At 35.5% G+C, this 25,072-nt stretch overlaps 1 protein-coding gene across 6 annotated transcripts in view; it reads right to left on the reverse strand.

Annotated features, from left to right (window-relative positions):
* Positions 1-25,072, reverse strand: part of GPHN (gephyrin) — a 429,918-nt gene that overhangs the window by 9,651 nt on the left and 395,195 nt on the right. For all 6 annotated transcript variants that reach the window (XM_010962279.3, XM_010962275.3, XM_074365373.1 and 3 more), the window contains 3 exons: positions 16,736-16,823; positions 5,486-5,559; positions 1,554-1,618 (listed from right to left, as the gene is read on the reverse strand). In XM_010962279.3, the coding sequence (XP_010960581.1) occupies positions 1,554-1,618; positions 5,486-5,559; positions 16,736-16,823 (227 nt within the window). The remainder of the gene's footprint in view (positions 1-1,553; positions 1,619-5,485; positions 5,560-16,735; positions 16,824-25,072) is intronic.

The raw sequence follows: 25,072 nt of genomic DNA on the forward strand, positions 1-25,072 counted from the left end.
GTATTTTCTAATGTCTTTATAGTGAATATATGTTACTATAGTAATTTTAAAAAGTTAAAAAAGAGCAAGTAGATACACAAAACTATTAAGCTGCTTTAGAACTTATCAAGATTAGTGATGGCTTTAAATGCAAGACCCTCAGGAAAGCAGAAATCCAATTCTGACTTTTGCTGGTTCTATAATCTGAACATGTGAACATGCTGCCCTCTTTTGGTATATTCAGGCTGAGTAGAGAAAATCTCAAAGTAGCAATATGAAAGTAGGTTGTTTAATTATAACTTCTTTAGCAGATCAACATTTTGTTAGTAATGGCAAAATAGGCTCCCACTATAATATACTTTGTAGGTCAAGCCATATCTTCTATAGACAATGTACACAGTCTCTTCTAAGCAAAATAAAGCTAGGAAGAGGATCATTTTTCTCTATACGATGGTTTTCAGAATATCTAAGGGTATGTCAAAGGCCTTAAGGAGTTCAATACCATAGATACATTCTGAGGACTAAGACTTTACTTACATGTCCTTTCTTAAAATTTCCTATATGATAGGATCTCTTTTATGCTTACAGATAGGGGCTTTAAAAATGTTTTTAAAGTTCTAAATTTTTCTGCCTGCCTTTCTTTCTATCTCTACTTTGAGATTTGTTTAATATAAAAAAACAGATAGATGTCCCAAAGTCACCAGATTTGTACATCTGAAAGGAGTAAGTAGGTTATTTTCTGAAGGAATGTATGCCAAAAAATAGAGAACAGGACACTGCTACAGATCAGAGAATAATTTTAAAAGTTGAAAAAACAGGTAGATACACAAAACTTCTAAACTGCTTTAGAATTTATCAGGATTAGTAATGACTTTAGAAGTATGGCTTTAAATGCACAGACAAAAGTCCAAAAATTGTAAACTGAACCACTTTGCTTTTTTCTACAATTTGAACATGTGAGTTTCTGCTCACAAGGGAGAGGGTAGGGAGAGGGAGGGGAGAGTGATGCGCTCAGAATGATGTTGCCCGGGGTTTGGCTGAGAAGCACCATTACTAGTAGCCCCCCCGTGTTGTGTTGCTGCTCTCCCCTCACCAGTCCAAATCTGGCAAGGACCAAAGGCAGCTTTGTATTTTTTTTTTTGTTCTAGTATTTACATGGGTGATTTAAGGTCCTTTGGCCCCTTGAGCACAATTTCCAGTTGTGGGAGGTGATTAAACTGTTAATTTTGACCAATTTCTTATAAGGAAAGGTGGGTGCCCCAGAAAGATGTAGTGACAGCTAACGTTTGATCATCATGTTAAGGTCTGGAATGTGCTTTGAAAGTTACTATCTAATTGGACTTTCACACCAACCCGAAGAAGTAGATATTAGCCCCATTTTATAGATGAAGAAACAGCTTCAAAGAGGTTAAGTGATTTGTCCAAGGTCATATAGTATGTAAAGCTGGGACTTAAGCCCAAGTCTTTCAGTTTCCAAATCAAGTGCTCTGATAGGACACTGGTCACCTGGATTTCAAAAAGATTTTGGTTATTTTTCCATTAAAAGCAAAAGAAACTATTTCAATTATTCTTACCTGGAAGTGCAAAGATTATTTTTCTTACACCATCAATATCCAAAGTTGCAAATGTTGTTGGCAGGCTAGAGAAAATGAAGAGTTATTTGTTAGTGACTGCTAAGCAATCTGACGAGTAAATTAAATACTCCAGTTTTCCTGTTACGTGGTTTTTCGTACAGATTGGTTATTGTATAAAAATACTTTTCTGTTGATGGTCCTTTAAACTTTTGTAATCTGAAGTGTTTCAAGAGCATTTAAATTAATTTATTTTTAGCATCATCAAATACCATGACTAGAACACAATTAAAGAAATATTAATTTTAAAATAGTCTCAAATTATACTTCAGGAATCTGACATGAACCCTTATTATGGGGGTGTGAAGAGGGTTGAGTGAGCGGCATGAAGGCAGTGAATGGTTAATAATAGTGATTTTTCTCTACTGACTACCCTTCATATAGAATTTCAGCTAAAAGGTTATTATGTGAATGAAAGCTGAGTGATGCAAAATCCTTATGGAATGCTGAAATTTCCATATAGCTGAAAAATTACCCTTTTAAGCATCCAAATTGTTTTTCTTTCTTATTATTTTTGCAGGTTAGTCTTTCAAAAATGGATTATTACCTTTTGCAATAATGTGATGAAAATGAACATTTTTGATGAATCACAGCCATCATTAACTGATGCTAATCTGCTACGATAGTGATGTTGGGTCACAGGGGTGTTAAACTGTAACACAACAGCACACACTGCTGTGTTTCTATAGTTCTTGTTTCTTTTTCTCCCCCCTAGTTTTTTTCTATGCGTCCCTTTAATGATACACTGTTGTCATCTCGACCCGTAAAGCCAGCCTTAGGTTCTCAGCACCAGAGAGTAACAGTTATATTGTTAAAAAGATAAAAATAATAGTAATAATAGAAGTTACTTTTTAAAAAGAAACATCTAAGCATTATATTAATTATTTCATTTAATTCTTGCAATAATGAGGTGACAACTATCATCTCATTCTATCAATGAGGAAACTGAGACTCAAATTAAACAATTTGGCCAAAATCATTCAGTGACTAAATGGGGAAACAGATTTGAACCAAGGCTTTTCTAATTTTTATGGCTCATAATTAGATAAAGTTCTTATAGAGTATATTGTTACAGACTTTGTAACATCTATTTTTGGCTACTCTGAGGACTTTTTCGCTTCTTTCCTTACCTGATTCTTTGCTGTGTTTTAGAAAAATGAGATTAGACTGTCATATCAATTTGTAGATAGGTTATTTGGCAATGATTGTTACTGTGTGATGAAAATAATTTCCATGATACAGTCTCAATAACACCTGTGTTCACTGTAGATGACCCATAAAAATGGTGATTGGTAGCCCTGATTGATAATACTCCAAATGCTTTTTGAGTTTCTCTGTGTCTAAAGTGAAAGAGGGTAATTGCATTCTGAATGCATTGTATGTGGGAAGAGCAAAGCTAAATTGTTCTTGAGCTTTTTATATTTCTTCTTGTTCTACTACTAAGTAGCAATTGCCTTTAAATTCTTATCTTCAGACAAGTATAAAATTCTGGTCAATTAAAGAAAACCCATTTAAAGTTCTAAACCACTTTTTTTTTTTAAATAGCAAACTAACACACACAATACGAGTGAGGAGGGAATGCATAACACCTTCCTTTCACTGTATTTAAAGCCAATTTAAATTATCTTTTGAATCTTGCAGATAGGTACTGTGATTTCTCTAAGGTATTCATTTAAAAAAGATTCCATTATAGCAAAACATCTTGTTACTGTGCATTGCTATTGTGAGTGTCCTTTTGGTAGGCTCTGAAATTTTTCTTTAGGCTCTGGAAAGCCATTTCCTTGGAACTCAACACTTACTGTTCATTCTCTTCTTAAGATCAGAATGTGACAGCATTTATACACTGTTTTATAAACAAATTTTATACAATCACTGAAGTCACAGTGTTACAACTTTAAGAGAAGAGAATAAACATTCTGAACTGATGAATTCCTATAGCTGAAGTAAATGGTAAATAATACACTAAAAACAAAAAGAATACAAAAATTATATATCATAGGTGCTGAGATTAATTTGAATAACAGATATTAAACAAATATTTCTCCTCTAGGGGTGACAGCAAGTAATGTCAGCTTCTTTCTCACTGCAAAGAAATAGACAATTTTTGAGGTTAGTGAGTACACTGACACGTTTTGGGGATGTCCTCTGTATTCTAATCAAATTAGTCTTGCCCACAGGGACAGGGAGGAAAAAAGCCTGTGTATCCACAGCATTAATAATGTTTGCTTAAGACAAAATATTCTTAATAAGAATGATCCAAATCCAACAGTTTCAATAGTAAAACGGCCTTGTCAGTGGCAGCCGTAGTGGAGCAACTACAGAAATACAATGCCAAGAATTCTAAATTCTATTAGATTGTGGAATTCCAAAATCTGTTACATTTTAGGAATAATCTTAATGTCATACTTAAATGTAAAGCCTGATCTCTGTCCTAGAACGGACACAAGGTAACCAGAGGGCTGGCTGGCTTGACACTTAGAAAAGGCTTCTGGAATTGGCTGTTAGTTCCCACAGCTCACTTGTAACAACTGGCAAGTCTAACCTCTACTCTCTCTTAGGGTTTATATGAGCACCCATCAGAGTATAAATCTGAACTGAAGCATCATTACTGTTCTCCCTGACAGCATGGAGGTGTGCTGGAATGCTCAGCCCCATGCTGAGGCCTTTGAACAGTGTGTCTATATTGTTTATATATCAAAGCTTTACAGAGTAGCAGGGCTCTGAACAGGCAGACTATTGCCTAAAGACATGGCCACACATATTTTATCAACAAAGAATGTTTGCATTCTTTGAGGATTTACAACGGATTATAGAACCTCCACCAGCCCTTCCTTAGGGAGTTACTAGTTTTTAGGAAATGTGTAAGATCTAGGTATGTGGTTATTTTTCTTTCCTCCTGGGAGGTAGCAAGAAGCAGTATGAAACACTATTCAGGAAGTATCCTTGCAAAGGAAAAAAAAACCTTGGATCTGAACCTAATCAACCCTTTAGCTCTAACTTCCAGCGTACAGAAAAACTGGAGAGAGAGAAAAACAAGTTAAACACCACTGCAAGGAAGCAATCAGCCAAATCCATTCATCAGGACAAAAGATTCTGTTTCTTCAGCAAGTCAATGGCATGACAAAAAAAGGTGTGTGTGTGTGGGGAGGCTAGTAAATGTTCCTGTTTAATACAGATTTAACCACCACATACCATGAGTGGATCTGACTTGAATCTTAATTTAAACAAACATATGTAAGAAGGCATTCTTTTTCTTGACATTTGGGAGAAGTTTGAATATGCTCAGCCTATTAGGTGATATTAAGGTATTCTTTATTTTGTGACATAAGATAATACCATTGTGATTACGTAAGATAATACTGCTGCTGTTCTCACTAGTACGTGAGATGTATACCGAAATGACATGTCTAGAATTTGTTTTAAAACAATACAGCCCTCTGTGCACCCAAGGAGGGATTCATAAAATAGTTATAGGAAAATGCTGATAGTTAGCTGGGTGATGGGTATATGTGAGTTCCCTGCTTTTGTGTATGAGAATTTTCATTCTAAAAATTTTTTAATTTTTTTAATGAGAGAAAGAAGCAGTCTGGAGAGAAAAAGAAAAAGGGAAGGAACTAGACGTGGGAATTAAAGGAAAAACAGATTTGGAAAGTTGCTTTGCTTTGTTTATACCAAACTCAGTGATTTGTAAAGATGACAAATTCCCATTTCAGATAGGATACTACACTTGTGCAAAGAATTCTAATACTATAATATTTCTTTTGTTAGAATAAATAATCCATAATAGAAAATGTAAAAAGAAAGCATTTAAAACTTTATTAGTCAAACCAAGCCAAACCAACCCCATATATTAGATAACAAGATGATTTTCATACCCTGGTTTCATAAAAACCCTGCCAAAATGGATCTGAGCATGAAGATCAATGTCCAGCACCTGCTTTAGATAGTCCTGCAAAAAAAAAAAAAAATCATTTTACTTTCAAACATTTTAATATCAAACTTTCAAAATGTTAAATGAAAAAAATTATAAGATTGAAATGAAAAGAAACGCCTTAATTTAGTGAAGTCGATTTAAGACAGATATTCCCTCATTCCTCCATTCCTCAGTCATTCAGTTATTCACTGAGCACCTGGTATATGCTGAGGATCAATCTATGTACAGAGGGATATAGTCTTAAAAGAGACAATGTCCCTTCCCTCATAAAAAGTACATTCTAATAGGAGTAGTTAGATAATAAACCAAATAACCACATTAACATATAAATCATTACTTGATGGGTTATCATCTCTCCTTTAAGACAGAATTTTATGTCTGAGAAAGGACGTTAATAAATATGGCTTAAGAAGTTGTGCCTGGGCAGGGAAGCCACATGTATGTATCCCACACTATTCTGCCCAGTGGACTTGTACATTCCTTGAGGAAAGACTCAGACATTTGCTTACCGATTACCAAATCTAAATAAATCAACTAAAATAAACAGTAGGGAAGAAGCTCTGAAACAGAAAAGTCAGATTTTTAAATGTTCCCACTTTATATTCTGCTAATGAGAACACAATCAACCTAAGTTTATGATCAACCCAGAGCGATCTGACAAAGCCTGATCTTTGGAAAGGAAAGGCAACATTGCCCTGTAGTTGGTTTTGTAGACATAAAGAAAAAAAACCATAGTTAGAACATTTTTTTTTCCCTTAAGTAATACAACCTCTAGGTCTGTTACTGAGTTTCCTACTCACTAATCTAAGACTGAGTCCACTAGCCCACTGCAATTTTAAATATTTCACAAGCTATGGGACACTTTATTTTTAAAATCTGTTTCCTTTTATCTCCACAGCCCCAGCCAACACCATCTCACCTGGATTACTGAAACAGGTCTCTCTGGGAGCAGTCTGCCCTCCTCCAGTTCATTCCCCTCGCAGTACTGGAAAGAAATCTGATCACCTCACTATATAATACTTCAATAACTTCCTGGTTTCCAGAAAAGTCTCATCTTTTACATGTCATATCTAAGGTTCCTGTATTGTCTAGCCCGCTTTTCACTAGTCATTGCTCTCATCAGGCAATTCTCTTCCCACCTGCCCTATTCTTCTTCCTCTTTCTCTCTCTGGTGCATCCCAGCAAGACTATACTGCTTTCAGTTTTTAAGCTTTCTGGCCTCAAGTCTTTGAAAATGTTCTTCCTTCTGTCTGGAATACTCTTTCCTTCTACCCTCTCTTCTCTACTCCACCCTTATCTCAGTCTCTGTCATCTTCTCAGCCTCCCCTGAATTCCCAAGGCTGGATGATAGATGACTGATTTAGGTTTATTTTGAGACTATATTATTAGATGCAGTAAATTTAGAATTGCTATATTTTCTTGATGAACTGATCCATTTAAATATAGGAAATTCCCTCCTAATATCTAGTAATCCTTTTAATCTTAATTTTCTCTGATACCATTACAGCCACAACCACCATCTTTCATTATAACGTTTTCCTCATCTTTTACTTTCAATTAGCTGTGTCCTAATATTTAAGGTGGGTCTCTTTTAAGATCATATAATTCCTTGTTTTTTAAAATCTAGAATCACAACTTTTAATTGGAGGATTTAGAACATTTATATTTAATATAATTACTGCTATATTGGGAGTTTAAAACAATCATTCTACTATTTGTTATCTGTTTGTCACTTCTGTATTTCTTTCGTTTTTCTTCTTTCATGCCTTCTTTTGAGTCACCAATTTTTTTGTTATTTTCTTTCTCTTCTATTTGCTTGTTAGTTACACATTCTTTTATTATTATTTTAGTGGTTATTTTAAAGGTTACAACACACATTTTTTGGGGGGTGTAATTAAGTTTATTTTTAGAGGAGGTACTGGGGATTGAACCAGGATCTTGTGTATGTTAAGCATGTACTTTACCACTTGAGCTATACCCTCCCCCAACAACATGCATTCTTGACTTACTACAGTCTGCCATAATTTGGTTATCTTGATCACTTCCCAGACAATGCAAGAAATTTGAAACATATTAACTCCATTTATTCCTCTCTGCTTTTTGTGCTTTCATTTACCACATATTATATACACATTTTAAATATGTGTGTGTCTATATATGTATATGTATTTTAAACTATCATATATATTTTATCACATTACTATAAGACAATATATACTCTTATTTATATATTTAATATGTAATATTTATATATAGTTAAACCTCAAAAGACATTATCTTTTCATACAATCAATACTCTTTACATTAATCCACATATTCACCCTTTCCTTTGCTTTCTAATCCTTTCTACATTTCCACACTTCCATAGTCTTTCTGGCTGAAAAACTCTTTTGTGTAGGTCTGCTCTGTTTTTGTTTAGCTGAAAATGTCTTTATTTTACCTTCATGTTTAAAGGAAATTTTTGCCGGATATGCAGTTCCACACTAGCTATTATTTTCTTTCAGCACTTCACAAATGCCATTCCATTGTTTTCTGAGTTTCACCATTTCTGTTAAAATCATTTCTGTTAGTTTTATTGTTGGTCCTTTGAAGGCAATGTGTCCTTCTGATAAGATTTTTCTCTGTGCCTTTTATTTTCAGTAGTTTTGCTATGATTACCTAAGTACTCATACAAAAAATACTTTTTTTGCATTTATCCTGCTTGAGATTAGCAGAACTCCTTGAATTTCTGGCTTGATGGGTTTTTTTTCTATCAGTTTTGGAAAACTCTCTGCCAATATCTCTTAAATACTGCTTCTGCTTACTCTCTCTCTCCTTTCCTTTCTCTAATTACACATTTCACCAAATCCCGTGTCTTTTATGCTCTTTTCCATCCTTTTTCTAAAATTTTCATTTCATTACTTTTCTAAAATATAAATATCAGGATCATTTTTAGGGCTATACTGTCTTGTTCTCCTTTCTAAGTTTTTAGTCATTTTGTCCTGTATCTAATATTTCTGGTAATTTAAAAACTAAAGCCCAAACATTACATATGAAAAAAATTCAGACGCTCTGAATGATGATATATTCCTCCAGAAAGGATTTAATTTCTTCTGGTAGTTAAATTAAGATTACCTTGATCTAATCAGACGTTGAGATAATTTGAGGCTCAATTGCAGTCTTTATAAAGACTGATTTATTTTCAGTTTGTCCTTACTCTTAGAGCACAATTCTTCAAAGGTTTAAACTGAAGGCCTGAGATATTTGCTAGGGCCCCTCCTCCATGGCAGGTCTTAAACTCTTAAGACTGTTGAAAATTCTTATTTTCTTCGCCTTTTAGCTATTCTGTTATGCTTAGCTTCTTGGCCTCTGGTAACATTACACTTTGCCCTGTCCCCTGAGGAATTAGTAAATGCCTTGAGGAAAAATATGTCGAAGAATTTCAGTTTTATTTCTCTGTGGTTCACTTTTCTCTGAGATCTTGGTGCCTTGAATCCTGGTTGTCTTAGTTGTTCTCTTCAGATAACTGCTTTTTCTTTTCTCTTTCTTTTTTAAAAAATTTGTGTAGCTTTTATAGTTGTTCTTGGTGGGAGGGTTGGTCCAAATAAGTCACTCCATCATAGAAGCAGCAGAAATCTCCAGGCCTTCCTTATGTGTTTTCATAATACTATGTCCTTCTGACATCACACACTTAGATTATACTGCAATTGCCTGATAACTGATATATATCCTTTATTGTACTACAAAGTTTGTGAGAACAGGAACCTTGTATATATATAATGAATCCCTAGTGAATAGCACATGCCTTTAATTCATTCATTTGCTAGTTCAACAAGTATTTGTATGTGCCCATTATGTATCAGGAATTTTATTTGTGCTAGAGATTTAATGGTTAACAAGATAGATATGGCCCCTGACACAAAGATGTCCTATTATATATTTTACTGGGGGAGACAGCCTAAAATAAGTAAACCAACAAATAAAATAATTATAAAGCGTGGCACATGCTATGAAGGAAATAAGCAGTTGCTGGGACAGAGAATAATGGTGTGGGGTGGAGAATAAGAAAGGGCCATTTTAAAAGAGGTGGTGAAGATGAGAAGGATTCAACCAAGTGAAGTGTGGAGGGATGAGAATTCCAGGCAGGGGGAAGTATATACAAAAGCTTCTAAAGCAGCAAAAGATATGTCTAGAACTGAAAAGACAATGGAAGGTACTAAATGAGTAGAAAAGAGGCATAAGGTGAGGTTGGAGAGACAGGCAGAGGCCATATGTACAGGGCCTTAAAGAAAATGATAGTTTGAAAAGTAGATATGCTCATTACATATTTGCTTAATGAATGAAAGTATTTTATTTTTCTTGAAAAAAATCCTGTTAAAAAGTGCCTTTTTTCCACTCTTTTTGAACATGAAGAAATGCATCATGTTTTTTGTGACGTAAAGCTTGCAACAGACATAGCAATAAAGGCTGAGAATCATTGTTCTTGAGTTTCTGTCTGCCTATAGATGCAGCAAGGATCTCTGGCTGATGTTCTGAAATACAGAGTTGGATAAGGAAGAAAAATGAAAGGATGAAGGAAACAGATCTTTCCCTCAACTCAAGTAAGAGTAAACAACATCAGAAAAATTGTAGAAGACTTTGAAATAGGAAAAAAAAGATTACTGGATGTCCACTGTAGCACAAGCTGCTAGGTTATTTGTAACTTTCATTGTCTTTGAGCTATTTTACAAAAATTAAGCTGTAGAAAACTGATAGTGTACATGATCGTTATCCAAAGAAATGCAAACTAATTCTGTTGGTGGAGATGTAATTGATTATTTGTCTGTGGATATAAAACAGTTTCGCATCTACCAGTAAACTGATTTCAGGATTCTTAATTACCTATATACATGCCTGTGTTCTCTGAATTCTCTGAACCAGTTGTAACATCTTACTGGCTCCCTCACTAATTAACAACTTAAATAAAATCTTTGACACATTTATTTTATATAATGAAAAAAATATATTTATGAGGTTCATTTTATCTTTAAAAAATTATACTTTAATAATTCTCAAGGTTTCACTGAGATGCCTCATTGATTTACCTGATAAAGCCAAGTAAACATGACTGCCAGAAAAGTGCACTTTATGGGTGGCTTAAACCTGGACACATCTTTCCCTGTTTCCTGGAGTGAATGACAAGCAGCAATAAAACTTGAACTCTGCTAACTTGTGGTTCCTCTATTTTTGCCTCCTCTATTGATTTTGGTTCTATTTTTGTTTCTGTAAGTGGCCAACACGGTATTCCCCCTTGTGGCAGCAAAGAATTTGGTTTTATGGTCTGACAATTTGGTGATCCCTATAAACGGATGATTGAAATCTATTCTCTGTTAGGTAAGAGGAGACAGAGAATCTGGTTTGTTAATCTTTTTTGTTTATTTGTCTTACTGTCATCTTGAGCCTAAATGAATCAAGAACTTTGTGACATCTAGGAGGGAAAATAGTTCTTTATTTGTAGACTGAGGCATTTTTGTTTCTGTGTTTACTCTTGCCTGTGGTTGAAGATGTAAAACTGAAGCTGTACTTTATGTGTCTGTGTGTCTATGTGTCTGTGATTCAGAAAGGTGTTTATCTCATTTTGTGTGAAATGTTTTCCTATTTCTGGAGGGTATTCAAAAATTATTTGCCTGTGAGACCACCAAGTAGAATGTGCTGAAGATTCAGGGTGCCCCCACCCTACCTCTCTCCATCTGAGTCCATGTGAGGGTGGTGTTGGGAAGGCACCAAAAGAGCCTCTCAACCCCAACTCTTTGGTTTCAGCAGGACTGGGAAAGAAAAGCCCTAACCTCAGGCCCACTTAACAAAGTTTGCTTTGCCAGGGGAAAAAAACCTAACACACTAAAACAATCATAATGCCTCTTAAATTAAAGGTACTCTATTCTGATTGATTTAGAGAGATAAATAGGCACTTATATAAACAGAATATTCCTAAAATTCCCAGATAATAAGAAAATTTATCTTATAATTTTAAATATGCTACACTAAAAAACATACTTCTTATAATTTTAAGAATCAAAGTTCACACAGTTACAGTAAGTCTTTGGTAAATAAGACTAGCTTAATCATTTTGGTTAATAAGAAAACCCAGGCATGTTCTTTCTCTTATTTATCAGTGTTAAGTAAAATTAGGCAAATATATTTTATTTCACTTTAGTTTTTTTCCTAAAATTATACAGGTGTTTTCATCAAATAAGCTGACACTATTCTTATATAATACTTAAGATTGTGCAAAAAATGTGAAATTTGGTTCAATGAAATCGAATCATTATTGTGACAAACTTTTACTTTCAATAGTAATTATGTTTTTAGAATGTCAGCTTGAAAATAATTTTCAAAATCTTTAAGTAACTTAAAATCTTCAACAGTTATTAAATTAGTTAATTAATGAATAATCATCAGATATCTATCTAAGTAAGATAGAATACTGGATCATTGTTTACTAAGCATGACAAAGTTAATACATTTTTGCTTTTAAATTAATATATTTTGCTTCATATTTTAACATGCAATTGACAGGGTATATCTTTGGGTCATGCTAATGAATGTGTTCATTTTTGCTACATTAAGAGTTACAAAAGGGATGTATGAGGCTGTAGAAAGTTGTATTCTGAGTATTTATGAACTTTGCTAGTTGCTAAAATGCTTACATATGATTTCTCAATAATCTACGCCCTCTAGTTTTTGCTGTGCAATAGAAATTATTTTCTTAAACTTATTATAAGGAACATGGGTGGCTGCAGTTATGCTAGGAGCGATAATAATAGAGAAGTATAACTATATATGTTCTTTCTTTTTCAAGGAAAAAAATTTTTTTAAAAGTCCAGTACTCAAAATATTTGGTGTCAGGAGCTTTTACATGCTCTTAAATTAAAATCTATTAAGGATCTCTACAGTTTTATTATTATTTTTTTAAATGGGTTATGTCTATTGACATTTATTATATTAGAAACAAAAACTAAGAAATTAAAAAATATTTATTTGTTGGCTCATTTGGAAATAACAATGATGAAACATTTCATGTTAGCATAAGTAACTTATTGTTTATGCATTTAAAAAATTCCAATTTTCCTACTATTTTTATTGTACAATATAATGTACATACAGAAAAGTTCATAAAATATAAATAAAGTTTAACACTTGCAAAGAAACACCAGTTTATTCCAGGTCAAAAATCATAACATTACCTACCAGCACCCCAGAATTCTCTCCTGTGCCCTTTTTTTTTTTTTTGAAAAAAGCTTTATTGGTATATATGCATTGTTTTATAATTAAAACGTTTCTTTAATGTTTGGCTTAACAGAAGTCAGGTGGATTTTCCTACTTGCTTCTGTATTCAGTCTGATGAAATATCATACATCATATAGCCACTGAGAAAACTTGCTGTACACTCTTGAGAGGAGAATAAAGAAGTCAAATAAAATCTTAGTTTTATTATGAAGATAGTTTCAACCTTGCAGACCCACTTAAAGGATTTCAAGTACCCTCGTGGGCCTAGGGACCACTCTGTGTTCTAAAGTAAAGAGTCTGTTCAAAAATATAAAAAAAGCAGGAGAAGGACAAAACTCTTAAAGTTACTTTGATTTGGCTTGGTTTATAATACCTGTGTTTAAAATGAAGCTGAGAAATATATTAACATTTTAGTAAGTTCACAGAGTTTTGATGAACTTATTCTTTGGTTTACTGGTTAATGCTATCGCTATGATATGAAAGGTTATTCTTTTTGTGCTTTTTATTTTGCCTTTGATTATTTAAGGAAATAAATCAAAATGTAGAACAAAGTTCCTCACTTATGAATGAGCCAATATTATTTACAATCATGTTAACTTCTATGCTTGTTTTCAAATATTTTATTGTTGCTTTGAAAAATCAGATAACCAAGTACTGTTTCTACGGTACCCATAATCCTATTTCAATCAAGTACCCAATTATTTTTTGACCACTCTTGATTTTTCCTTCTAAAGATCAGACCGAAATTTAGAAAAAAAAATAAAAATAAAAATTTCAGAGTACTGTTTACACCTAAGACTATCTTAGAAATTTTGTAGAGGGCCTCCCAAAGGTCACAAAGATTTGTTCTTTCATCTTATAAAAAGAGATATTAGAAGTAGTTAGGTTTGTTTGATACGTTACCATTATAAGAGTTTCATGGGAAGAGAGCTGCTGCATATCTGAGAAGAAAGGCTCACTGGGCTCTAGGTTAGAGTCATATATGTAAAATGTCATTAATATTTCAGAAATTGTATGCTTTATGGGAAGTGTCTGGAGATTTGACAATGCCCTTGCTGTCTTTAATATATTTTCACCTACTGGGGAAACACTGATCAAAACTTTTATGAAGCAGACATACTGCATACCAATAGAGAACCTTATTTATCTTCTATTCTCATATCATTAGTTATAGTAATGAATTAAGCATGGTCATTAAATACCTGTCATCTGTGGAAAGTTTCTGCTTACTCTGATCCTTGCCTGAAGGCTTTGCTATAAGCTACAGTAAATAGTTTGTGTCTGCAGCAAAGGTTCAGAGCACTAGGGAAAAGGACCATCATAGGTATTTTGAACTACTGATGACTCAAAGAATAGTCCCTAGGCTTCTGAGGCAATATAGCTTAGATAACTTTTATATAATACCAGTGGACTGAGTCAAGAATCCCACGACTCTATAGAATGGAAGCAGATGGCTTCAAGAAAGCAGATTGCTAACCCAAGATCTAGCAGAACTGGAATGACATAGGACCGAATGAAATGATAAGAGAAATTATATTGTATTTATTTGCTTGGTATATTGTTGATTAGTTTTAATGTTCTATTGCTGTATGGCTCTAGATTTGCAAAACAAACAAAGGGAGGCCTATATGGTTAATTAACACTCTTGTTGCTAAGTTCAGGGTAAGCCTATGAGACCAGCCCTTTTTCGTATCACTAATGATCTTTGTGATAATTTTGATCATATAGGGTGGGGGAGGCACTGTCAAGAAAAATTAAGACTCTGAAATAGGCAAAAACAATTACTGGGTGTTCAGTCTAGAGTATCGTGTATCCTTCTCGGTTATCTACACCTTTCATTGCCTTTGAGCTATTTTAAAATTCCATAGGTGGTGAAAAATTTATAGTAATGCATAATTCTTTATTTTTTAGGGCAAAAAGCAGATACTATTTACCTGAAACTTTTGGTGTTTTATAAAAGTGAAAACTTTGGAAAGGCTATGTGGGTCAGGGGGAAGTTGGGGGTGAGGAGAGATTCTGAGAGAAGCAACTGTGGAAGAGCCCTTTCTCCTTGGCTGAGAAGATGATAGAGGCCTGTGGGTCCCACAAGCAGTAGGGCCCCCTTTCCTCTGCCCTGAGGCTCCCAGCCTCCTCATGATCCCAATGCTGTTAGTGTAGCCTAAGGGAGTGTGTACAAAGAATGTTGCCTGTTATCTTGTAAACAAAAGATGTTGCAGCCATCAAGCCATGAGCTACTGCAGCTGCCCCGAGGGGATTCAGGATGGAGAAAAACAGGATACTGGCCCTAGATAGTTAAGATGTATATCAAAGAAATGATTTCATTGAGCCCAGATTCTTGCGTCATCCCAAACACAGAAAAGTAGTAAATCCATCAACTTGAGATGGCTGTATTTTCTTTAATTAGCACTAATCTTTTGATGTTCTGACTACCTGTTTTTGGTTTTTTTTAGTTTGTTTTGTTTTGCCAAAACTCCTATATATCTTGGTTCCTCCCTTACCGTTTCAGAACAGACCCTTACAGCTATGTGAGAGGCTGCCACCCAGGCTTAAGTCCTCAGTATGTCCACCAAATGAAATATAATTCTCAACTTTCAGGTTGTGCTTTTTTTTTTTTTTTTTTTCAGTCGACAGAAGCAAAGATCTGAGGTCTAATGGCCCTATAACAACACTTTAGATGTATCCAGCACAGACTGGTGACCGGATGTGTCTCCTTGATGTTCTGTTGCCTCTCAAGCTGCTCCCAGTACCTTGGCATAATTCTTAGAAGTGATTAGTCCCATAGTGACATAAATAAAATTTCCTGCCAGTTCTGCAGCATAGGTAAAATTTGAGTTGAATCAAGTCAATAAATTTCTTGTATACCTGAGTTTCTGCACTTAAAATTCATGCCTGCTACATAATGCTTCTGGATCTTTCCTTGACGTCCCTATCTTTTCAGTAACTGGTTTTCAGGCTCAGCAGATGTTCTATCTCTTACATTTTTCTTTCTTTCCACTACTGAAATACACTGGAATTTTTGGGGGATTAAACTTGCAGGCTGGCAAAAGTTTGCTGCATTTATGCTTTATCTCTTTCTTCCTGGTTCTTTCATCTCATTCCCCCTCAGGGAGGTAGGGAGGACAATTATTAGCTCCTGTAGAATATTCTGGGAAGCCCAGTTCCAAAAATCTCCTTCCCAGGAAATTAAAGGTTTAGTGTAAGTATCTTACCACACAGAGAGTGAAATAAAGAAAACCAATATGCTTTAACTATATAGGCTCTGTTTACTTGTGAATAAATCCCTAAGATAAATGTCATCTTTGTTAGCATTAACAAAGAAGGTTAAGGTTGCGAAATATTCTGTCCTCACCATAACTGAGCCACAGTTGCCAGGCCTGTGTAAGTTATAAGCTTGTTGCCTCTTCAGGAGTATTGGAAAAGCAAACTTTAGGCCTGCCAAATATGTATTGTCCCATAATTAAGCAACCAAGATAAGTTTTATACAAAACAGTCTGGAAGTAATAAATTTAACATTTAAGTACTCAACTTCAGGGTTTGCTCTTGTGATGCTCAGAGCACCACAGGCAGTTTGATGGTAATGATAACAGACATGTTACAAATTATTTCTTATAGCTTCACTACAGTGCAGACCTCAGCCCCTAGCCTTTGTGATCTCAGGAGAGGTCTGCAGCAATCTGCTTCACCCCAGGCTAAAGACCTCTAGGAGACTTTGGGAGAAGACTGATTCAGCAATTTGCTGTAAAGAGAATACCTACCTACATTTTTAACATCTTCATTTCTGAATGTAATTTGAGATGGTAAGCTCTCTGACCTATCTGCACCACATCCCTTTTAGAATGCTCAGAAATTTCTGAAGACCCATGAACTTCAAGCTTTGTGGGGGTCTGGTTATGGATACCAGACCATAGTTAATCAAGTGTATTTCATGAACCACATTTTTTCATACCTTTTCCCCCATGGATACACCCCCTGATGTGATGATGACATCAGCACGACTGATACCCTCATTCAAGGCATTGAGTAAGTCATCTGGGCTGGAAAAAAATAAAGACAAATAAAGATAAGATTTTAAATATAGTGCCAACTTAAAATAAAACCACCTATTCAATGAGTAGGCATTAACATGAGTACAGCATTATATTCTGTATAAAGTGGGAATCAAAAAGGTCTCTGCCCAAAAGGAGCATATCTCACTGTGGAGAAAGAAGCTTGTAAGTGTGGAAGTAGTGGTGACTGGTACCTCCATGGCTTTTTGCTCTACTGACCAAGGCAGCATAATGAGGAGAGACAGTGAGGGGTGGGTAGGCTGTCTACCCATCCCACTTTGCCTAGGAATATCCCAGATTTAGTGCTGAAAGTTACATGTCCTAGGAAATTTCAGGCACACCAGGACAGTTGGTCACCACAGGTGTTGGAGACTTAGGATTCTTTAAAGGGAATATGACTCATCTAGTTAGGCCTTGAGGAATGGGATGAATTTTTACAGGTGGAAGGAATGGGAAATGGCCTTGTAAGCAAGAGGATTGGCCTGTGACGAAGCTGGGGTGTTCTAGATCAGTGGGGAAAATAAACTGTTTAGAGTGAAGGACTTGACTTGGAACGGCCGGGACCGGTGGTATAGGATACAATTTTGGAGGGCCCTCAAGCTCAAGAATTTGAACTTCATCTAATGGGAAAAGGGTGGGTGGGGTTCCCTAAAAATATGAAGAGCCAGTAGGTATTTACTGGGGAAAAAAAGGGTAGAGGCAAAAAGAATAAAGAAGGCAGAGACCATGTAAAATATTCTGAGAGGGTAAAGGGACAGGATGAAAATTTGGGACTGAAAAGAGGCAGATTCCTGATAGTCAGCTGAAGAGACAAGTGCACTAGCCCCTTTGACTGGACAGATGAAAGGCCCAGGGAGAAGGATGGAGTGAAATCAAGAGTCTTATCCTGTGGATGTTAGAAGGGTTGCAAAGGCCTAACTTGAAATTGATCAAGTGAGAAAAAAACAAAATGTCAGGGCTTATGGGGGGACAGGACAGCAGGGAGTAGCTGAAAGGGGCTGTTTAGTTACAACTTAAAAATCATACAAGGCTAGTGGGCAATGTGCACTGCACTTGCATTTCCCTTCAAATGGTGGAGGTCAGAAAAGGTGGCTTTTGAGGAATATTTGTCCAGCCTACACTTTGTTTTCTAAGAACTTCTTACCCTGTGGGGTATGGGGTTGTTTCCCCCTTTTCCTCATGGACATCTAACATGTATATCTAAAAAAGGGAACAGTAGAACTTCTGATTCTCTAGTTCTTGTTTTTGGTCTCTCTTGAGGCCTATTCTTGGTCTTGGGTTCCATGAGACAACCCTATTATCTTCCCATAAATCTGTCCTTTGCTTAAGCAGTTATTTTTTAAACTTGAAGTCAAATGATGTCTCAATGAGATAGCGTACGTCCTCCCAAATCTCTCCTGGTAGAGAAGTTTGTTCATTTTTCTTTCCCTTAATGTACTATTTGATGGGAGAATGAAGAGGAGGAGGAATAGGAAGAGGAGGAGGAGGAAAAGAAGATTTGTAACTAGGACATCATTTCACATTTTATCCAGGGATGACAGAGCTAAGGAGAGGCACTTGAGATCCACCCAAGAGGCTCTACAAGAGATAAACAGTTGGGAAGTGGCACAGCACAGAGGTTAAGAGAAATTCCATAAGGAAAAAGAAGAGCGAGTAGTGGGGGTGGGGGTGGAATAGTGGAAAATTTCACTTATTTGGAATGACTCCAGCTTGGAGAATGATAAGATTTACTAAGTTCTAGGCAAGATTGACAAAAAATTATAAAACTGAGAATGTTCTGGTAAAATTTCATTATTTCAAGGATAAAGAGAAAATCTTACAAACTGTCAGACAGAAAGATTAGATTTACTAACAAAGGAAAAAAGAATATAGGCTTTGGATTTCTTACCTACAATAACAAAAACTATAAAATAGTAGATTAACATCAGGCTAAACTAAGAAAAAAGGCTTGCAACCCCCAACTCCAATACCCAGTCAGACACTATTCACCTGTCAGGATAGAAGAATAATATTGTAAAAATGCAAAGATTCAGATAATAAATCAACAAGTGTGTTCTGGAAAAATGACTCTAAGTAAAAAATTTAATCAGATCAGAGATCTCAAGATAGGGGAAGATGAAGAGGAAAGAAAACACTAGTAAAATATACACATACACATTTATAAACTATATAACTAAATCTAAATGAAAAATGATCAAATAATCTGGGGAATTACAATATATGCACTAAACATGGATTCCCCAGAAGTTGTAGATACATTGCAAGAGAAAACTTAAGAATAGTCTAGATTTAAAAGCATTATCTCAGCAATGCGTAAAAGTTGAGGAGGTGGGAGGAGATGGGAGAAGCAGAAGTATTCTAAAGGTCTCATTGGTGTAGGAGGTGCACGGAGGAAACGGGAAAGTCTTGTAAGAGGGATATAGTTAGTACCTTTTAAAAATGTAATGGTGGAGAAATGAGTATTTGATTATGAGTATCAGAAATTCAAAAGAAAGCATGAGGGGGATGGTAGAGTACAGCATATTTTCCAAAATAGTAAGTAAAAGGAAACAGCATCTGGATCAAACCAGTAACAGGGAAAAGGACTAGGAAGAAATAACAAAGTAGTATAAATGGGAAACATAAAGTAAGATGGAAAAAAAATCATCAAGGGAATAATTTATAGCAAACTTCATGGTAAAGCAAAACAAATTTCATGCTAGGATCAGGGTTACAGTAACTTAAGGCAGATGCAGATTGACTTTTTTAAAGCTCAAATCCCATTTGAATGTTATTACAAGGGATATACTTAAAAGAGATGAAAGAAAAATAAAGGGTAGGGCAAAAAGACATCAGGCAAAAGTAAATATGCAAAGAAGCAGGAGTGGCATTTTAATGTCAAAGTGGAGTTTAAAGTTAAAAGAACTAAAAAGCATAAACAGAGGAAACAAATTACAAAAAGTAAAATTTTATAGATTATACAACAATACATGACTGTCTCACATGACAGGGTTTGTTTTTATCTAGGCTTCTTGACTGCCCTGCCAAATCCTTGTACATTGTAGGCACTCAATAAATGAACTGAATGAACCCTGGCCTCAACTCAATCTCTCCAAAGTAGCTTTGGGACTGAACAGTATATAATCATTACAACTATAATGACATTATGGGAAAATAACATTGTCTCTGGATGGAAGAGAAGATACAACTTAACATTTATGTAATGATAAATAGTACTTTTCTTTGAGAGACCTTCACGTGGTCAATTTATTTGGTGCTGCTCCAGAGGGCAGAATTAGAACTAATAGAGAAAGAAACAGGGATACAGATTTTGGCTCAGTGTAATGGAAAAACATCCTTACCATAACAGCCACGCAACAATAAAGGTGCTTTGTGAGGCAAATAAGATCTTCCTCACTAAGAGCACTGAACAAAAACCTGGTGGCTAGCTGTTAGAAATTTTCTCTAACACTTCCATTGGGCAAAAGATTGGAGAAGCTAATATCAGAAATTCCTTTCAATTCTAAGACATTGTAGTCTATGGAAATACTGAAATTTATATAATAAACACAGTGACTACTTTCTCTTCACGTATAGACTGAAGCAGAGAGGGAAAAACTGATGCAGACATTCAATATGATAGTCATCCAATATGATAGTCATCTTGTAGACCATACTTTTGTTCCTCTTACTTTTTGAACATCAGGAATGTTTAACTATTTGACTTGAGTGAAAAAAATAAAAGTATTTTTTTCCCCCAAAGCTAAGACATTCACCTTCAACTTGGGAGATGGCCACCAATAATAATAACAACACTCTTCCTAGGTCCTAATTTAATCAGATGCCAAAGAAGTTTAAACTTAATAGAAAGATAGATAAAAGATACAGGAGAAGTATATTTCACAATAAATCTGTCAGAGAATGAATGTGGCTTATTCAAGACTTCATATACTAATCAGTTTCTGTGAAGGAGGAATATGTTTAGAGGGTATGATATCTTTTGACTATTACATCTTTTCAGATTTCACTGAGCATTGGGGATCCACTTTCAGTTCAGACTCTTTACTTTTTAAATTTGTATCTGGAATAGGGCCAAGATGGTGGAGGAAGAAGACCCTGAGCTCACCTCCTCCCACAGGCACACCAAAATTACAACTGTTTACAGAGAAACTGTCCTGAGAGTGACCTGAAGACTAACAGAAAAGATTTTCTACAGCTGAGGATATAAAGAAGGAACCACAATGAGATGGGCAGGAGAGGCAAAGACACAGTATAGAAAAGACCCACCCCTGGGTAGGCAACCCACAAACAAAAGGATAATCACAACTGCAGAGATCATCCCCAAGGGGCAAGGGGTACAAGCCCCACATTTGGCTCCCCAGTCTAGGGGTCCTGCACTGGAAAGACAAGCCCCCAGAATGTCTGGCATTGAAGGCAGGTGGGATATGTGTTCAAGAAAGCCAGACAGCTTTGGGAAATAGATATTCTGCTCTTAAAGGACAAATACAAAATCTCATAGCTCCTAGACTCAGCACAGAGGCAGTAATATGATAGGAGTCAGTGTCAGACCTACTTGGAGAAGCCTCCCAGAGAGGCAGGAGATCACTGGGATTCCCCTGGGGACATAGATATTGGCAGAAACCATTTTGGGGAGCTCTTTTTATCACAGGGGCACTGGTGCTGGCGAGCGCAATTTTGGAATCCTTCTAGATTATCAGTACCTGGACCCATCCACCAGCAGGTAAATACCAGTCTCAGACACTGGGGACTCACAGCCAATGGTGCTGGGATCTGAAACACCCATCAGTGGGTCAGCAACAGCCTTTGGACCCCTGGTTCCTTGCAGTCCTGGCCACTAGTGGGCAAACAACACCCCTGGGACCCCCAAGGCTGTGAAGCCAGCCATGCCAAGACCTGGCCCTATCCACCAGCAGCCAGCAGCCTCCTCATAATGTAAGGCCTGGCAGCCATCTGGGCTGGGAACAGCCCTGCTTAACAGCATGCCCAGAGTAGTAGACCAACCACAAGAGAAGGGCCATTCAGCCCACTCGGCACCCCTAGATCACATAGCTCTGGTGACCAGAGGGGAGAGTGCTGTTGGGCCCCATAGGACATCACCTATATAAGGCCACTGATCCAAGACTGGGAAATGTAACTGACCTACCTAATACATACAAATACACACAAACAGTTAGGCAAAATGAGGTGACAAAGGAATATGCTCCAAATAAAAGAACAAGATAAAACCCCAGAAGAAGAACTAAATGAAATGGAGATAAATAATCTACCCAATAAAGAGTCCAAGATAATGATCATACAGATGCTCAGTGAACTCAGGAGAACAATGGATGAACACAGTAAAAAGTTTAACAAAGAGTTAGAATATAAAGAAGAACCAAAGAGAGATGAAGAATACAATAACTAAACTTAAAAGTATACTAAATGATATCAACAGTAAATTAGGTGATACAGAGGAATGGATAAATAAACTGAGAGTAGTGGGAATTACTCAGGCTGAAGAGAAAAAGTAAAAAAGAATTTTTAAAAAATGAGGATAATTTAAAAGACTCTGGGACATCAAGTGCATTAATTTTCACATTAACAGGGTCCCAGAAGGAGAAGAAGGAAGGGGCAGAGAACCTATTTGAAGTAATAATAGCTGAAATCTTCCAGGGGAAGGAAATAAACACCCAGGCCTGGGAAACAAAGAGAGTCTCAAACCAATCAATCCAAATGGTCCACACTATGGCACAGTTTATATAAAAAAGACAAAAATTAAAGACACAGAATCTTACAAATAGCAATGGAAAAGCAGCTAGTCACATTCATGGGAACTCTCTTAACAGGGTCAGCTGACTTTTAAGCAGAAACTTTGCAGGCCAGAAAGGAGTGGCATAATATATTTAAAGTGATGAAAGGTAAAATCCTACAGCAAAGAATATGCTACCCAGCAAGGCTATCATTCAGATTTAGAGTAGAGAAAGAGTTTTAAAGACAAGCGAAAGCTCAGAGTTCAACGCCACTAAACTGGTTTTACAAGAAATGTTAAAGGGACTTCTCTAAGTGAAAAAGAAAAGCCCACAACTAGAAATATGAAAATAATGAAAGGAAAAATCTCATTGTTAAAGGCAATGTAGTATAAGTAGTACAGTATAAGTATTCAGTAAAAGTAGTAAATCAACCACTCACAAAGCTAGTAGGAAGGGTAAATGACAAAATTCATAAAATCATCTATATCCACAATAAGCAGTTAAAGATACAGAAACAAAAATATGTAAAATATGATATCAAACATATTAACATGCAGGGAGAAAGTAAAAATGCAGGTTTGTTAGAATGTGTTTGAACTTGAGATATCATCATCTTAAAATGATCACATATACATGTAGGTTGCTATATATAAACCTTATGGTAACCACAAACCAAAAATCTGTAATAGATACACACAGACAAAAAGAGAGAAACAAAGCAATAAGGACAGTCATCAAATCACAAGGGAAGAGAGCAAAAAAAAAAAAAAAAAAAAGAAAGGAACTAAAAACTAACCAAAAGTAAGTAACAAAATGGCAGTAAGTACATACCTATCAATAATTACTTTAAGTGTATATGTGCTCCAATCTAAAGACAGAGTGGCTGAATGAATGAAAAAAAATAAGACACTTATATGTGCTGTCTGTAAGAGACTCACTTCAGATCTAAATACACACAGACTGAAAAGCATGGGAGGGAAAATGGTATTTATTCCATGCAAATGGAAAAGAAAAGAAAGTTTGAGTAGCAATACTTTTATAAGACAAATAGACTTTAAAATAAAGACTGCTACAAGAGACAAAGAACGACAGTTCATAATGATAAAGAGATCAATCCAACAAGAAGATAAATCAATTGAAAACATACATATATCCAATATGAGAACCTAAATACATAAAGAAAATATTAACAAACATAAAGGAAGAAATTGATTGTAACAGAATAATAGTAGGGGATTTAACATCCCACTTACAGCAATGGACAGATCATCTAGGCAGAAAATCAATAAGGAAACATTGGCCTTAAATGACATTTTAGACCTGATGGACTTAGTTGATACATATAGACCATTCTACCCAAAAGCAGCAGAATATACATTCTTCTCAAATGCATATGGAACATTCCCCAGGACAGAATACATACTAGGTCACAAAACAAATCTCAATAAATTTAAGAACACTGAACTCATATCAAGCATCTTTTCTGACCACAACACTTTGAGACCAGAAATTAACTAAATGAAAAAACAAAAAACAAAAAAACCCCCAAACACGTGTGGGCTAAATAATATGCCACTATCCAACCAAATGGTCACTGAAGAAGTCAAAGAGGAAATAAAAAAATACCTAAAAATAAATGAAAATGAAATCATAACAACCTAAAACTATGGGGCACAGCAAAAGCAGTTCTAAGAGGCAGTTTATAGTGATACAAGACTACCTAAGGAAACAAGAAAAACTTCAAATAAACAACCTAACCCTACACCTAAATGAAGTAGAAAAAGAAGAACAAAACCCAAAGTTAGTAGAAGAAAAGGAATCATAAAGATCAGGGCAGAAATAAATGCAATAGAGACTTGCAAAGCAATAAAAGAGATCAACGAACTAAGAGCTGGTTCTTTGAAAAGATAAATAAAATTTATAAGCCTTTGGCCAGACTCATCAGGAAAAAAGAGAATCCAAATAAATAAAATCAGAAACAAAAAAGTAGAAGTTACAACCAACACCACACAAGTACAAAGGATCACAAGAGATCACTACAAATAATTATACACCAATAAAATGGAAAACCTTGAAAAAATGGATAAATTTCTAGAAATGCAGAAGTTTCTGAGACTGAATCAGGAAGAAATAGAAATTATGAACAGACTGGTTACCAATAATGAAACTGAATCAGTAATTTAAAAAATTCCCAACATATGAAATTCCAAGACCAGATGGCTTCACAGGTGAATTCTACCAAACATTTAGAAAGGCATTAACATCTATCCTTCTCAAACTACTCCAAAAACTACAGAGGAAGGAACGTTAATCCAAACTCATTCTTTGAGGCCAGTATCACTCTGATACCGAAACAGACAAAGATATCCCAAAAATGAAAATTACAGACCAATGTCATTGATGAACATGGATGCCAAAATCCTGAACAAAACACTAGCAAACCAAATTCAACAATACATTAAAAGGTTCATACAACATGATTAAGTGGGATCTATCCCAGAGGTGCAA

The sequence above is a fragment of the Camelus bactrianus genome, chromosome 6 (assembly GCF_048773025.1).
Source record: "Camelus bactrianus isolate YW-2024 breed Bactrian camel chromosome 6, ASM4877302v1, whole genome shotgun sequence".
In the NCBI taxonomy this organism is placed as follows: domain Eukaryota; kingdom Metazoa; phylum Chordata; class Mammalia; order Artiodactyla; family Camelidae; genus Camelus; species Camelus bactrianus.